This window comes from Mus caroli, unplaced genomic scaffold (genome assembly GCF_978045245.1).
Source record: "Mus caroli unplaced genomic scaffold, Mus_caroli_1 scaffold_4, whole genome shotgun sequence".
NCBI classification, from domain to species: Eukaryota; Metazoa; Chordata; class Mammalia; order Rodentia; family Muridae; genus Mus; species Mus caroli.
The window spans coordinates 150120832-150133160 of NW_028227259.1; the positions used below are offsets into that span (position 1 = coordinate 150120832).

Sequence of the window (12329 nt, forward strand, 5' to 3'; positions counted from 1 at the left end):
TTCCAATCATCCCATCTTTGGAAGCTAAGAATAAATGCTAGAAAAGCAAGCATAGTATTTGTCCTCCTGAAGAATTGCCCTGAATGGGCTCAACTGTAGCTAAAACTCTCCATAAAATTTAAATGTATCCTACCTTAAGATTAACTTACAAATTTCAGCAAATCAAAAAGCTTTTTGTGACTTAAAAATATAAGAATAAGGTTAAAAGAGATAAACTTGCCCTTTTTTACTCTAAATCAGCATGGTAACAGAAATAATATAGACCAACATAAAATTTTCTCAGGCCCTGAATTATCAATCATTGTTTTCACCATTCAATTGTCACAGCTTAGAGAATAATAAAGGTTTAATGTTAAATCAAGCCCTTTTGTTTGTTTGTTTGTTTGTTTATTCCTCCAAAGTGTTATTATCCCAAATGCTTGTTTTCTACTTTCTTCTGGTGATGTTAGCTCACTCACTTTTCTTCCCTTTTTGCAGATACCTCTGAAATTAAGAAGATAACCATTTCTTCAAACAGCAAAACCCATTGTCCTAAAGGTTGTATCACAAGATACAATCAATAAAAAGAGTGTGACTTTACCTTAAGGAGTTCTGCTATAAAGGTGGTGTGTGAGAACATTGGACTCTCTAATTTCCCTAATGAATAAAACCTAGAAGATGATGGGGCTTAATTGCTGGTCTTGATGCAGGGTTAAAGATTCAGTACATCTACTGAGCTTCTCCGTGTCTATACAAAGAACCATCTAATATAAGGAGATGACCAAGTCAGTGATAGAACAGGAAACTCACTCGTTCTCATATGAACATTTCCATCCACATCTGGTTATCTCCATCAATTTTCTTTGAGCTCTTTTGATAGTAACCATGTCTCTTCAATTTAATCAATAACTTTTTGATGAAAAGGTGAATTATGTTCATAGTGGCCTTATATGTGATAGCCAGAAGCTAGAAACAACCCAGATGTCCCATGACAGAAGAATGGATACAGAAATTGTGGTTCATTTACACAATGGAATATCACTCAGCTATTAAGAATGAGGACACCCTGAATTTTGCAGGCAAATGGATGGAACCAGAAAATATCATCTTGAGTGAGTTAACTCAGACTCAAAAGTACATGCATGTTATGTACTCACTAATAAGTGGATGTTAGACAAAAAATGTACAGAATACCCAATATACAGTCCACAGAACCTAAAAAGATCAACAATCTGAAGTGCCCAAGTAAGGATACCTCAGGCCTACTTAGAAGAGAGTAGAAAGCAATCACAAGTGGGGAAGGAGGGAAGAACTTGGAAGGGAGAGTAGACATGGGAGAGGATGGCAGAGAAGAGGGGAACATGATTCTGTATTGGGTGAGGGTAAAGGACTGAAGCCCTGAGGGCCAGCAGAAAAAAGTGAAACAAGAAAGATCTGGAGATAGAAAGTTGGAGAACCCTTCAGAATACACCAGACACCTGGGAGGTGAGAGACACTCAGGACTTAAAGGGAGTGACCTTAGATGAAATGCCTGACAATGGGGAGAGGAAACTTACAGAACCCACCTACTTCAGGAAGACAGGACATAAAAAGATGGGTGGGTGGCATCGCAGTCACATCTCTGACCTATAATTGTGGGTCTGAAAGATTACAGGGATGGAAATGGAGAAGAGCCTGTGGAAAGGAAGTTCCAGCAACAGGCCCAAAGTGAGATCCAGCTCAAGGGCGGGTCCCAAGGCCTGACACTATTACTGAGGCTATGGAGCACTCACAAAAAGGGACCTAGTATTACCACATTCCAGAAGCCCCAACAAGCAGCTGAAAGAGTCAGATGCAGATATTTGCACCCAATCAATGGATAGAAGCAGCTGGCCCCTGTTGTTAAATTAGGGAAGACTGAAAGAAGCTGGGGAGAAGAGCAATCCTAGGACCAGCAGTCTCAATTAATCTAGACAAAAGAGATCTCTCAAACACTGGACCACCAAATAGGCAGCATACACCAGCTGATATGGATACCCCAACACACACACAATAGAGGACTGCCACATCTGTGTTCCTTCAGAGATGATGCACCTACCCCTCAAGAAACTGGAGGCCCAAGGGAGTTTAGAGGTCAGGTGGGGTTGGGTGGGGACATCCATGTGGAGACAGTGGGTGGACAGGAGTGGGGGAGAATAAAATATGGAGTGGAAAAAAATGAATACATAATTTTTTCATTATCTTTTTTATTAGATATTTTTCTTCATTTACATTTCAATTGTTATCCCCTTTCCTAGTTTCCCCTCCGAAAACCCCCTACCCTTCCCGCTCCTCTGCTCACCAACCCACACACTCCCTCTTCCTGGCCTTGGCAGTCCCCTATACTGGGACATATAACCTTCACATGACCAAGGACCTCCCCTCCCATTGATGACCGACTAGGCCATACTCTGATACATATGCAGCTAGAGCCATGAATCTCACCATGAGTTTTCTTTGGTTGATGGTTTAAACCCAGGGAGTTCTGGGGTTACTAGTTAGTCCATATTGTTGTTCTTCCTATGGGGCTGCAAACACCTTCAGCTCCTTGGGTACTTTTTTTTAGCTCCTTCATTTGAGGACCCTGTGCTCCATCCAATGAATGGCTTTGAGCATCCACTTTATATTTGTCAGGCACTGGCATAGCCTATCAGGAAACAGCTATATCAAGCTCCTGTCAGCAAGCTCTTGTTGGCATCCACAACAGTGTCTGGTTTTGGTGGTTGTTTGTGGGATGGATCCCCAGGTGGGGCACTCTCTGGATGGTCATTCCTTCACTCTCTGCTTCACACTTTGTCTCTGTAACTCCTTCCATGGGTATTTTGTTCCCCCTTCTAAGAAGGAACAAAGTATCCACACTTTGGTCTTCCCTCTTCTTGAGTTTCATGTGTTTTGTGAATTTTATCTTGGGTATTCTGAACTTCTGAGCTAATAGCCGTGTATCAGTGAGTGCATATCATGTGTGTTCTTTTGTTACCTCACTCAGGATGCTATCCTCCAGATCCATCCATTTGTCTAAGAATTTCATAAATTCATTGTTTTTAATAGCTGAGTAGTACTCCATTGTGTAAATGTACCACATTTTCTGTATCCATCCCTCTGTTGAGAAACATCTGGATTCTTTCCAGCTTCTGACTGTTACAAATGAAACTGCTGTGAACATAGTGGAGCATGTGTCCTTATAGCATGTTGGAGCATCTTCTGGGAATATGAACAGGAGTGGTATTGCTGGATCCTCTGGTAGTACTATGTCAAATTTTCTGAGAAACCACCAAACTGATTTTCAGATTGGTTGTACCAGCATGCAATCCCACCAGCAATAGAGGAGAGTTCCTCTTTCTCCACATCCTCGCTGGTATCTGCTGTCAACTGAGTTTTTGATTTTAGACATTCTGATTGGTATGAGATGGAATCTCAGGGTTGTTTTGATTTTCATTTCCCTGATGACTAAGGATGTTGAACTTTTTTTTTTCAATGTGCTTCACAGACATTCGATATTCCTCAGCTGAGAATTCTTTGTTTAGCTCTGTACCCCATTTTTAATAGGGTTATTTGGAGTTTAACTTCTTGAGTTGTGTGTGTGTGTGTGTGTGTGTGTGTGTGTGTGTGTGTGTGTGTAGAGAGAGAGTTAATGACAGTGTCCTTTGCCTTACAGAAGCTTTGCAATTTTATGAGGTCCCATTTGTCAATTCTTGATTTTACAGCACAACCATTGCTGTTCTGTTCAGGAATTTTTAATCCACTGTGCCCATATATTTGAGGCTCTTCCCCACTTTCTCCTCTATAAGTTTCAGTGTCTCTGGTTTTCTGTGGATTTAATTTTAAAACTGTTTTTATATGTTTGAGAGTTTCATTGAATGTATTTTAGTCATAGTAATTCATTTCCCCAACTCTTCCTAGATTCCATTCTTTCCCACTCAACATTATTTTCTTTCACACTGTTTCAAAACAAAATAAAAGCCATGGAGTCCTGTTTGTGTTAGGTAGCTAATCCTGGTGTGAGACCTGCCCTGGAGTGTAGTTGATGTACTCAGTGTCTCCCCATTGAAGAAAACTGACCTCCCCTCTCCCAGGAGCTCCCAGATGACAATATCTCCTTGGTTTGGAGCAGGACTTTGAGCTTCTGACCACGAGGATTTTTGTCTGGTTTGAGCTTGTGCAGATCATTTGAATATTGTCACCATCTCTGTGAGTTCATATGTCCATCTGAATGTTCATATGTATGTTATGTCTGAAATGCTGTTTGCTTAATGTTGTCCTCTACCTCTAGTTCTTACAATCTTTCTGCCTTCTATTGTAACTTAAGAAGAGACATATGATCCAGACATTCTACCTAGTTAGACCTGAGCATTTCAAAGTTGCTTCATGTTGACAAATTGTAGATCTTCTTGTTAACTACTGAATATTGCATGAAGAAAATTCTGTAATGAGGGTTGAGCAATGCACTATTCTATGAATATAGCAGATTGAGGAATTTTTCATTGCTACATTCAGTTAATAGGCTAATAGTAGTAGGTTTTTTCCTAGGACTCATGACATATCTAGTCTCAGGTTTGTGGCCTCATAGACAGTATCTGTTATTTGTTCCATCTCATGGAGTTGGCCTGAAATCTAACTGAAAAAATGGTTGGTTACTCTGATTACATCTGTGCCACAGTACCTCCAGTGGACATGTCTTTCAGGAAGGTCATTATTGTAGCTCACATAGTTCACAGCTTGGTGAAGAGAGTTGATTTCTTTTCTCATCCTGTATTGTGTATAGCACATTCCAGTCCTGTGAACATGACCCAGTGATCTGAGATCTTTAGAAATAGTAATAGAGAATATGGACATCTAAATGAAGGAGCATCTGAAACATAACATATTAAAACAATATAAAGAATTTTATTCTTTGAGAATTTCTTGTGTACACAATGTAGTTTTATACATCACGTATTTCTCCTCTCAAATTCTTTTGAATTCACTTCCAAATCCTCCACCCAGCATCATGTCTTCTTTTCTGTTTATAGCCCACTAAGTCTAATTAGTGTTATCACTATATGCATAGTTTTGGGTCATCCATTGGAGCAGAGGCAACTACCTGCGGCTGCAGTGCTGGAGAAAAACTGGCTCTCCCTTCCCTAGCAGTCATCAGTTATCACAAGCTCCTCAGTTCATATTCCCTGGCAAACTCTGCCGGGATGTTGACTGAGTTGCTCTTTGGTGTGTCTTGTTCAGGTAACTAGGGCTTCTGCAACTTCATGGGTATAATTATATCATGTCCACAAGATACCAAGAAACTAAACATTTCTGTCCTTCATAGTCAATGATTGGGTGATTCTGGTTAGATCCATTCCTAATTGTTAGTTCAGGTGAGAGCTAGGCTTCTTTGATTTTCCTGTTACTTTGAAATATTTCCATTCATTCTGCCATGATGTGAATGTGTGTGTTGTATGCTTGTATAGGTATTTACATGTTCACATGTGTGTGCATATGTATGGATGTCAGAGGTTGATGTCAATGTGTATTCGTCTGTGTCTCTCTACTTTATAATTATTATTTAAAATTACATTTGGGTGTAGCATGTGCAGAAATGTACATACATCTCGGAGCCTGTGTAGAAGTCATAAGCAAACTTATGGTTAGTTCTCTCCTTTTACCATATGGGCCCTGGAACTAAACACGGAGTTGTAAGATTTGGCAGCTGGCAACTGACTCACTGAGCCATCTTCCTGGATCTCAACTTTAATGTTTGAGACAGAGCCTCTCAGTAAACTTACTGATTGGCAGATTATCTATCCAGAAAGTTCCTGGGATGGCCCTACCTTTGCCTCTATACCACTAAGATTACAAGTATACACCAACTTTTCTGGCTTTTTATAAGGTTGATTGGGTTCTAGTTGTCACGTGATCACTCTGAGCCATTTATCCTACCTGCAAATATTTTTTTAAGTGAAACTTGTAAACCACTGGTGAAGTGGAAGTTTCTGGATATGTCAGACATTGCAAACTCACATGGTAAGACAGAATCATCTGGTAATTTGCTGGGGCAAGACCCATTGGAGGAAATATGATGTTTGGAGAAAATATTCATTGGTCTTGCAACTTTGTCTTTGCTGATCTTCACTTTTTTTGAGAGAGGCATGGTAAAGAACTTCTCATGGTGTCCCTGCTGATACTGGTCATTCCCATGGACTCATGTCAATTTGGTGGATGCCTGGCAGTTTCTGTTGGATCATGCAACTGCTGCTGATTTGTGCTTGGTATACTAACACTACTGAATACTGTGCTGGTATTCAGACAGACGGAGATTGGAGTTGCCTCAAAGAACTACTTCTAAACAGGTCTATATCTCCTTGTCCTATTTATCATCTTTTCTTCAGTATCATTGGATGCTGGGATAGAAGGGGGTTTGAAGTGGAGAGGTGGGCATTGGATGCTGGGATAGAAGGGGGTTTGAAGTGGAGAGGTGTCTTCTGCTGTACTACACTGAGAGGCAGCGGTGGCCTTGGTCGAGCCAGCCATTTTTATTTTATTGACCGTGTTGTAGGACAGTGAGGAGCACATGATGGATTCATTCTTCATTTCTGGTCCTGTTACTATGATAAATACTGTGACCAAAGCAACTTAGGGAAGAAAGAGGTGACTGCCTCACAGTTGTTGGAAAGAGTTCATCTTGAAGGAGAAGTCAGGATTTCAGGAGCCTGAAAATTGATCGTGTAGAATCCTCAATCAGGAGACAGAGCAATGGATGCTTGCTGATGTTCAGCTTCCTTTCTCTACTTATACAGTCCTAGATCCTATATGCTACCCACCCACAGTAGATTGGACCTCACACCTTATTCACCTCAATCAAAAAAATTCTCCACAGTCATGCCTGGAGACCCATATCCCTCCAAGGTAATTCTAGATTCTCTGAAGCTGACAACACTAACAGCCATAGACTCCAAAGAAGTCTAAGAAAACATGTACTTTCAGAGATGTGGGAAGAGAGGAAGATGATTCTAGGTCAATCCTAAGAAAAAGATTTTATAAATCTTTCAATGTAGTAAGCCAGCCCGTGGCCTACATGAACCAGGTATTTCTGGAAGGCAGGCTGGGGCTGAAAGAGACTTAGACTGTGAGAGAAAATAATGAAGCCAAGACATTTTTTTTCTCTGATCAAGGCCCATGAGTTTACTAAGAGACTGTGCTTATAAGGGGGAAGGCCCATCCTCCCTGCCAGTCCATTCTTGGTGACTGGAGCCAGCCTGTAGGCTGCAGGATAGTATGTGTCTCCAGAATGTCTCAAGGGTCTCTCATCAGGTAGCAGAATTTGGGAGAAGAGCATCAGTAGTTGACATAACAATATAGCCATCTAAGTCAGAAGGCTACTCCCCAGGTGATCTCATATTCAGTGGCAGCAAAGTCTGAATCAGCCTGCTTCAAGGCTGGGGGAGTCTACACTTCAAATGTGGCAGAAATAAACTATGGATATATTTCTCAAGAAATGTGTCAAATCAATTGGATCAATATCACCAAACTTTTAGAATCAAGTGGGCATCCCAAACTGGCTTACACAAGTGTGATTGGAAAGGATTACTATCTTGTTTTCTTGATCCAGTGGTTTTGCCATTGCTGTGTATAGTGACAAAAGTACACCACACATTTTATAAGATATATGTATTTATACACTTAATACCGTACATTTTAACAAAGAGAAAACTTGATACACATTTACTAACCATCATTACAACAGTTTCTATTAATAGAACTATAGAGAAATAGTTGCTGCAGTTAGAATTCAGAATGGATGGAACTAACTTGAATTAGTGTACACATTCCCACAAGAATCAGAGGATGAACATCCACAACTACCATTGAGTTAATAATTTCCTTTGAATCACAAAATAGATGATACACTGCAGAGCCACTGAGCATGTTCAGTGAATTTCTGAATATTCAATCATCAAGGAAAGTTGTTTATGCCCATATTATGTTGTCCTAAGGTTAATTAAATTCTCTGATGTTCTGTGACACAGTCTCCTTGAGGAATATAACATGGTTTCTAAGAGAATTTCATGATCCAGTTCTGGGTTTATCTCTTGACACAACCTTTAGGATGATGGGTTTTTCTGGTTGGAAAATTGGTTCCCTGCTGATCTTCAGGGGGATCTGCAATAGTTGAACAATCATAATGAGAAGCAGTGAGTGGATCATCAGCAAGGGCAGAATCAAGAACAGATACATCAAGGACTATGATACATACATACAAATACAATGTATATCACCATGTGTGATAAAATGATATCAGTCATCTATAGCAGCCATATTTTCTGAGTTCTTTATGCCTTTATATTCACTGAGACTGGATAGTAAAATCCCTTATCTATTTTTTATACAGGAAAGTATTAGTTAAACACCTATTGTGTTTACAGAGCCAGGGAAAGTTATGTTGGTTTGGGTTCTTTAGTGACTTAAATTTTAAGTAAAATGGATGTGTTAAAATTTTAGATCATATCTTAAGCATATGGAAAATGGATTTGAAGTCAATATAAAGTTAATTTTATGTTTGTTGAAGAATAAGGTAATCCTGAGCAGGTATCACAATTTCACCTCTATGGAGGGGCTCAGCTATCAAAGTGCATGGGCATCAAATGTTCCCACTCAGTTCAGTCATAGACAAGGACTTCAGGAAGCTTTGGCCCTTGTTATTTTAGCTTCCAAGTTATGTGAAAGATGAACTTCTGAATAATTCAATGTTTTCATAATCATTTTGCCTCAGTTGCTTCAGTCTGGAGGGGAAAGCCATCCACTGTAGCAATTTGATCTCAGTACAAGAAAAAGAAAGAAAGAAAATTGTCATGGGGAGGGGTGTCAGACTGTGGGTGTGTAGAGATTGTCAGGTGTCCACAAGTCCTGCTTATTTTCAAAACTAAATGCTTTGTCCATGTGCCCATCTAAAAAAACTGCTGCACTGTCTTATAATACAGTCACACTGCAGCCACAGGCCACTAAAGTCCTCCTGATCTTTCTTGAAAAAAGGCAATAGAACAGGAAAGCACTGATATCAGGCATTGATATACATAGTATTCCCATTGTCTTAGTCACTGTTCTACTCCTGTGAAGAGACACCATGACCATGGCAACTCTGACTGGAGACTTGCTTAAAATTTCAGAGGCTTGGTACATTCTCATCATGGTGAGGATGAACATGGCAATAACCAGGCAGGTATGGTGCTAGAAAATAACCTGAGAGCTGCATTTTGATCCACAAACAGGGAAAGCAACAACACTGGGCCTATTTTGGAGTTTTGAAACCTCAAAGTCCATACCTAATGATACAGTTCTGCCAACAAAGCCACACCTATGTCTTCTAAAATAATGCCTCACCCTGATGAGTAAGCATTCAAAGAGATGAGCCTATGAGGCCCATTCATATTCAAACCACCACACCCATTAATGAGAATAAAGACAATACATATTTTTGAAATGAGATATTTGTCTCTACGTTCTTCAGAAAGATGCGTCAATACTCTACATGTCCTATCTTATTATTCTAACGTTTTGCTAGAATAGTTACATAGGTTCTGTGCATGTTCTCTAAAGTCACACATAAAGATTATAGTTAGAAATTTTAAAATGAAATAAAGTTTTAAGAATCCTTAAGAAGTGCTGGAGAGATGATTCAGCAGTTAAGAGCACTGACTGCTCTTCCAGAAGTCCCGAGTTCAAATCCCAGCAACCACATAATGGGTCACAACCATCTTTAATGAGATCAGATGCCCTCTTCTGGTGTGTCTGAAGACAGTTACAGTGTACTTACATATCAATAAATAAATCTAAAAAAGAAATAAGAACCCTTAAAAACTGTCATTTGAAATGCAAATGAAGAAAATATCTAATAATGAAAACTGGCAACCACTCTCTAAAGTATACTGAAGGATTTCAATGTATACATTCCCCAGCAAACCACCACAAATACTTAATATAAGGGATGGTGTATTCTTCAATCCAAAGAAGATACAGAGAATTAAATTGGATGGTTTAGAGAAAAAGTATTTACTTAACTGATGAAGAATCTGTGGTAACCAATTGTTGGGCTGTTCATTTTGTGCACTTTATAAAGGTTGTCTTCAAATTATTCCAATGCTATCTCTGTCCCAGCAGAGATCTGATTACAGGCTAAACTTTTATATTGTTATTTTTAATGCAAAATAATATTTTGTAAACACTCCCTCCAACATCTTCTGATTGGTTTAGTAAAGAGTTGATGTCCTATATCAAGCCAGGAAAGGATAGGTGGGACTCCTGGGCAGAGATAAGAATGCTGGGAAAGAATCAGACAAAAGGATTCGCCAGCCAGATGAGGAGGAAGGAACTGGTGCCAGGTACTCAGGAGGTAATGGCCCAAGAGGTAGAATGTAGATTAATATAAGCTGGTTAATTTGAGTATAAGAGTTTGTTGGGAACAAGCCTAAGTTAAATCTAAGCTTTCATAATTAATAAAAAGGTCTCCATGCAGTTAATTGGGCTTCTGTTGAGTGTGAGACAGTTTGGCAATAACCAGTAACAGACACAGAATAAATGAGCCCTGATTACAATTGGGAATGTTTCTTTGAGTCTTTTAGGTATTGATTTGAGCTGGAATTACAAGAGTAAAGAGGAAGATGAAATAAGAAACAGAGATTTATTATTAAAGTATAAAAAGGATGTTGCTTTTTCTGGAGCAGAACTCATGAAATGTAGGATCAAATGACCAGGATGGCTTGAATACCTGAAGTGCTTGATATCTTGTGACAATCTTGTAACAATATCAGTGCTTCTCAACTTAGGCTGTGCAGGAGAAGTAAGGTGTGCGTTTTAAAGCCACACTTGTGGTGAATTATTTCAGCGGATCTGATTTGACCAGACATTGTGAAGGTTTAAGGCTGTTCAGTAGTTCTAAAGCACAGCCAGTGATTGGGGGCCCCTGACACCTAGAAAGTTCTCTTAAGTCCTAGTTATGTCCTCCACTCACAACCATAGTAAGATGATTAATTATGCTATGTGCACAATCACTCCCCATTAACTCCAGTTAATTTGGAATTAACTTCAAGATTTCGTATAGCCTTGTCCCACTAATCTGAACTGACTCTAAATGCATTCTTTATTTGATCTTTATTTCAGACACAGCTCAGGGAGGAATCCTGATCTCAGATTTAAGATAAGCTCAGGATCTTAAACTTCATATCAGACTACACATACATTCTTTTTTACGTACAATATTACAAGGTTAATGAGCATCGTGGTGGTTTCAATGAGAATGGTCCGCACACTTTTATGTTTGGATACTTGGGTCCCAGTTGATGGAACTGTTTTGGAAGGATTAGAAGGAGAGGGAGACCTCGATGGAGGAGATGTATCACTGGGGGTGGGCTTTAAAATTTCAAAAGGCTGGTACCATTCATTCCGTAACTCTCTCTCTCTCTCTCTCTCTCTCTCTCTCTCTCTCTCTCTCTCTCTCTCTCTCTCTCTCTCTCTCTCTTTCTCCTCTGATGTTCCTGCCACCATGTCTTCACCATATCACCATGGACTTTAATGTTCTGTAACCATAAGCTCAAATAAACACTTTAAAAAAATAAGTTGTATTAGTCATGGTTTTTTATCACAGCAATAGAAGAGAGCTAAGACAAGCATTTTAGTTTCCACATGTAAAGCTTTAAGACTTTTTTAATATAAAAAGTTGAAATATCATTTGTTGAGAACATTTCTTGCCTTACCTGTGTCTCTTCACAAGGCTGGACAGTGAAGTTCTGCAGGACTCCTATGACAGCAAGTTTCATGCTGATGAGAGCAAACCTCATGCCTAGGCAGTTCCTGGGTCCATTTCCAAAGGGCATGTATATATATGGATCAATGTTGCCCTTGTTCTCCTTGCTGAACCTGGAACCACAGAAGAGATAGAAATGAGGTAATGGAACCTAGAGACCCCAAGAGATGCATGTTTGGAATTCACCTCAAGCAAGGTGGCACAGCATATATTTGTGGACTTGTAGCTGAATCCTTGCTGCAGGTGCCTGACTAAAAACCTCTAAGCTACAGGTCCTTCCCACTCACACCAAAACATAAGCACACTGTATTTTTGAGACAAATTGAAGTAAATGCCTTAAACAAACAAACAAACAAACAAAAATTCCATCCAGAATGGTGATATGTTCTGCTCTGAAAGTCATATTGGGATTAGACAAATGAAGGCAAAGTAGGTTCCTGCCTCACACTTAGGTGGAATGTGAAGAAACTCTATTACGATAGGGGATGCTAATTTCCCCTCACTCCCACTGCTAACCTTCCCTCTCCTTTCTTCCCTTTCTTTGTACTTCTGCTCATCTGTA

The 12329-nt window shown here is 39.6% G+C and overlaps 1 protein-coding gene across 2 annotated transcripts in view; it reads right to left on the bottom strand.

Moving 5' to 3' along the window:
- Nucleotides 1-7123: 7123 nt before the first annotated feature.
- The window catches only part of LOC110288451 (cytochrome P450 3A25), a 53350-nt gene continuing 48144 nt past the window's right edge, over nt 7124-12329 (bottom strand). For both annotated transcript variants that reach the window (XM_085837428.1, XM_085837427.1), the window contains exons 12-13: nt 11718-11880; nt 7124-8130 (exon numbers count right to left, since the gene is read on the bottom strand). In XM_085837428.1, the coding sequence (XP_085693554.1) occupies nt 8035-8130; nt 11718-11880 (259 nt within the window). In that variant the 3' untranslated portion in view covers nt 7124-8034. The remainder of the gene's footprint in view (nt 8131-11717; nt 11881-12329) is intronic.